The 2219-nt window shown below is 47.5% G+C and overlaps 1 protein-coding gene across 1 annotated transcript; it reads left to right on the top strand.

Annotated features, from left to right (window-relative positions):
* Positions 1 to 246: 246 nt before the first annotated feature.
* On the top strand, positions 247 to 1944 carry LOC148211541 (Eukaryotic aspartyl protease family protein). Its single transcript, XM_088124634.1, has one exon. The coding sequence runs from the start codon at positions 301 to 303 to the stop codon at positions 1684 to 1686; it is 1386 nt and encodes a 461-aa protein (XP_087980760.1). The 5' UTR covers positions 247 to 300; the 3' UTR covers positions 1687 to 1944.
* The last annotated feature ends 275 nt before the right edge of the window (positions 1945 to 2219 follow it).

The following is a 2219-nucleotide window of genomic DNA, read 5'->3' as shown; positions in this document are numbered from 1 at the left end:
TCAGCCGAGTGAAGAAGCACACCACGTTCCTGTTCCCCAGCTCCAACGGCCGAGTTATCTCGTGACCGTGACCGTGACCGTGAACGTTTTTCTGGGAGCTGAGGTGTTTTCCACGTGGCTGACGTTCATTTGACAGTACTTTCTCTCCTTCACCCGAAACTGCTACGCTGCTTCCAGCTCACCCTGCTTGTCCCTTCTCCCACTCCCCTTTTATACTCAAATTCAGATAACAAATCGAACCAAAGCCATAGAAATTTTACAAATCGCGGCGAAGAAGCAAACCAAGCTCAAGCTTCTTCAATGGCGGTTTCCTCCGCTCTCTGTTTCTTCTGCATTCTTCTCTTTTCCTCTGTTTTCGCCATTGTCAACAGCGATATCATCACCCTCCCTCTAACTTCCTTTCCCCACCATTCATCTCCAGATCCCTTGCAGACTCTCAATTTCCTCGCCTCTGCTTCCCAAAACAGAGCCCATCAAATCAAAACCCCCAAATCCAAATCCAAATCCATCTCCAAATCTCCCCTCTCCCCCCATAGCTATGGAGCTTATTCCGCTCCCCTCAGCTTCGGCACCCCACCACAAACCCTGCATTTGATCTTCGATACCGGCAGCAGCCTCGTTTGGTTCCCCTGCACTTCCCGATATCTCTGCTCCGATTGCTCTTTCCCAAAAATAGATCCCGCCGGGATCCCCAGATTTGTCCCCAAATTGTCCTCCTCTTCCAAGCTTGTCGGCTGCCACAATCCCAAATGTGAATGGATTTTTGGCCCCGATGTGAAATCTCAGTGCCGGAGCTGTAATCCCACAACTCAGAACTGTACCCAAACTTGCCCTGCTTATGTGGTTCAGTACGGTTCCGGCTCCACCGCCGGACTTTTGCTCTCCGAGACGCTCGATTTGCCGGAAAAGAAAATCCCCAATTTCGTCGCCGGGTGTTCGTTTTTGTCGATTCATCAACCCTCTGGAATCGCCGGGTTCGGCCGAGGATCCGAATCTCTGCCCTCGCAATTGGGTCTCAAGAAATTCTCCTACTGCCTCACCTCTCGTCGATTCGACGACACGCCGCACTCCGGCGAGCTCGTTCTGGATCTCGGAGCCGATTCCGGCGGCGCCAAGACCGGCGACCTCAGCTACACGCCGTTCCGGCCGAACCCCTCTGTTTCCAACCAAGCTTACAAGGAATACTATTACTTAACCATCCGAAGAATCATCGTCGGAAACCAAGCCGTGAAAGTGCCGTACAAGTTTCTGGTACCGGGACCCGACGGCAACGGCGGATCTATCATCGATTCCGGCTCCACCTTCACATTTCTCGAGAAACCGGTGTTCGAAGCGGTGGCTCAGGAGTTCGAGAAACAGTTGGCGAATTTGACGAGAGCCGCCGATGTGGAATCTCTGACCGGATTACGGCCGTGTTTCGATATTTCGAAGGACAAATCGGTGGAGTTTCCGGAGTTGATTTTCCAGTTTAAAGGCGGAGCCAAATTGGCGCTGCCGTTGAATAACTACTTCGCTCTCGTCAGTAGCTCCGGCGTGGCGTGTTTGACGATCGTGACGCATAAGGAGGCGGCGGCGGCGGGCGGCGGGCCGGCTATGATTTTGGGCGCTTTTCAGCAGCAGAATTTCTATGTGGAGTACGATTTGGTGAACCAAAGATTAGGATTTCAACAACGGACTTGCAGTTAGAAACGATGTCGTTTCGTCTGTACGTTATTATGTTTTATCTAACATTCGGTATTTGGGGTGGTCGGCGGTCAACTCACCGGTCGGAGCTACGGTGGTCCGATTTGGCAGCGGCGGCGCTTAGAAGAATTCAAAATCATTTTTTGCCCTTTCTTGTAATAATTATTTGATGTTGTAATGATATATCTCATATTTAATAATTGATTCAAAAGAGCAAAAGCGGGGTTAAAATAAAACTTAAAAGTTAAAAGTTATAGTAAATCATTATCTCGAAAGCAAATTTATTTGCCATTTTCCTTGAGAAAGTATACATTTACAATTTGACTTCATCATTCGGAAGAGAACTAGCCGTTACTTTCTTCCATTCCCTCTCATTATCTTCTTACTTTTCTTATTTTCAATTTTGATGATGGATTGGTTTCAACCCATATCTATTTTCATAATAGTAAGTTCGAGTTCTCACTATATACTGTAATATATATTGTCTTTCTTTTTTTAAAATTTGAATTTTTGACAAATTTTAACAATAAAAAACG

This window comes from Momordica charantia, assembly GCF_013281855.1.
Source record: "Momordica charantia cultivar OHB3-1 chromosome 5 unlocalized genomic scaffold, Mcharantia_2.0 BLBB01000005.1, whole genome shotgun sequence".
Classification (NCBI taxonomy): domain Eukaryota; kingdom Viridiplantae; phylum Streptophyta; class Magnoliopsida; order Cucurbitales; family Cucurbitaceae; genus Momordica; species Momordica charantia.
This window is presented reverse-complemented; position numbering and strand designations above follow the sequence as displayed.

Coding starts and splice junctions, on each gene's coding strand:
- LOC148211541 (XM_088124634.1), top strand. CDS start 301: ATGGCGGTTTCCTCCGCTCTCTGTTTCTTCTGCATTCTTCTCTTTTCC.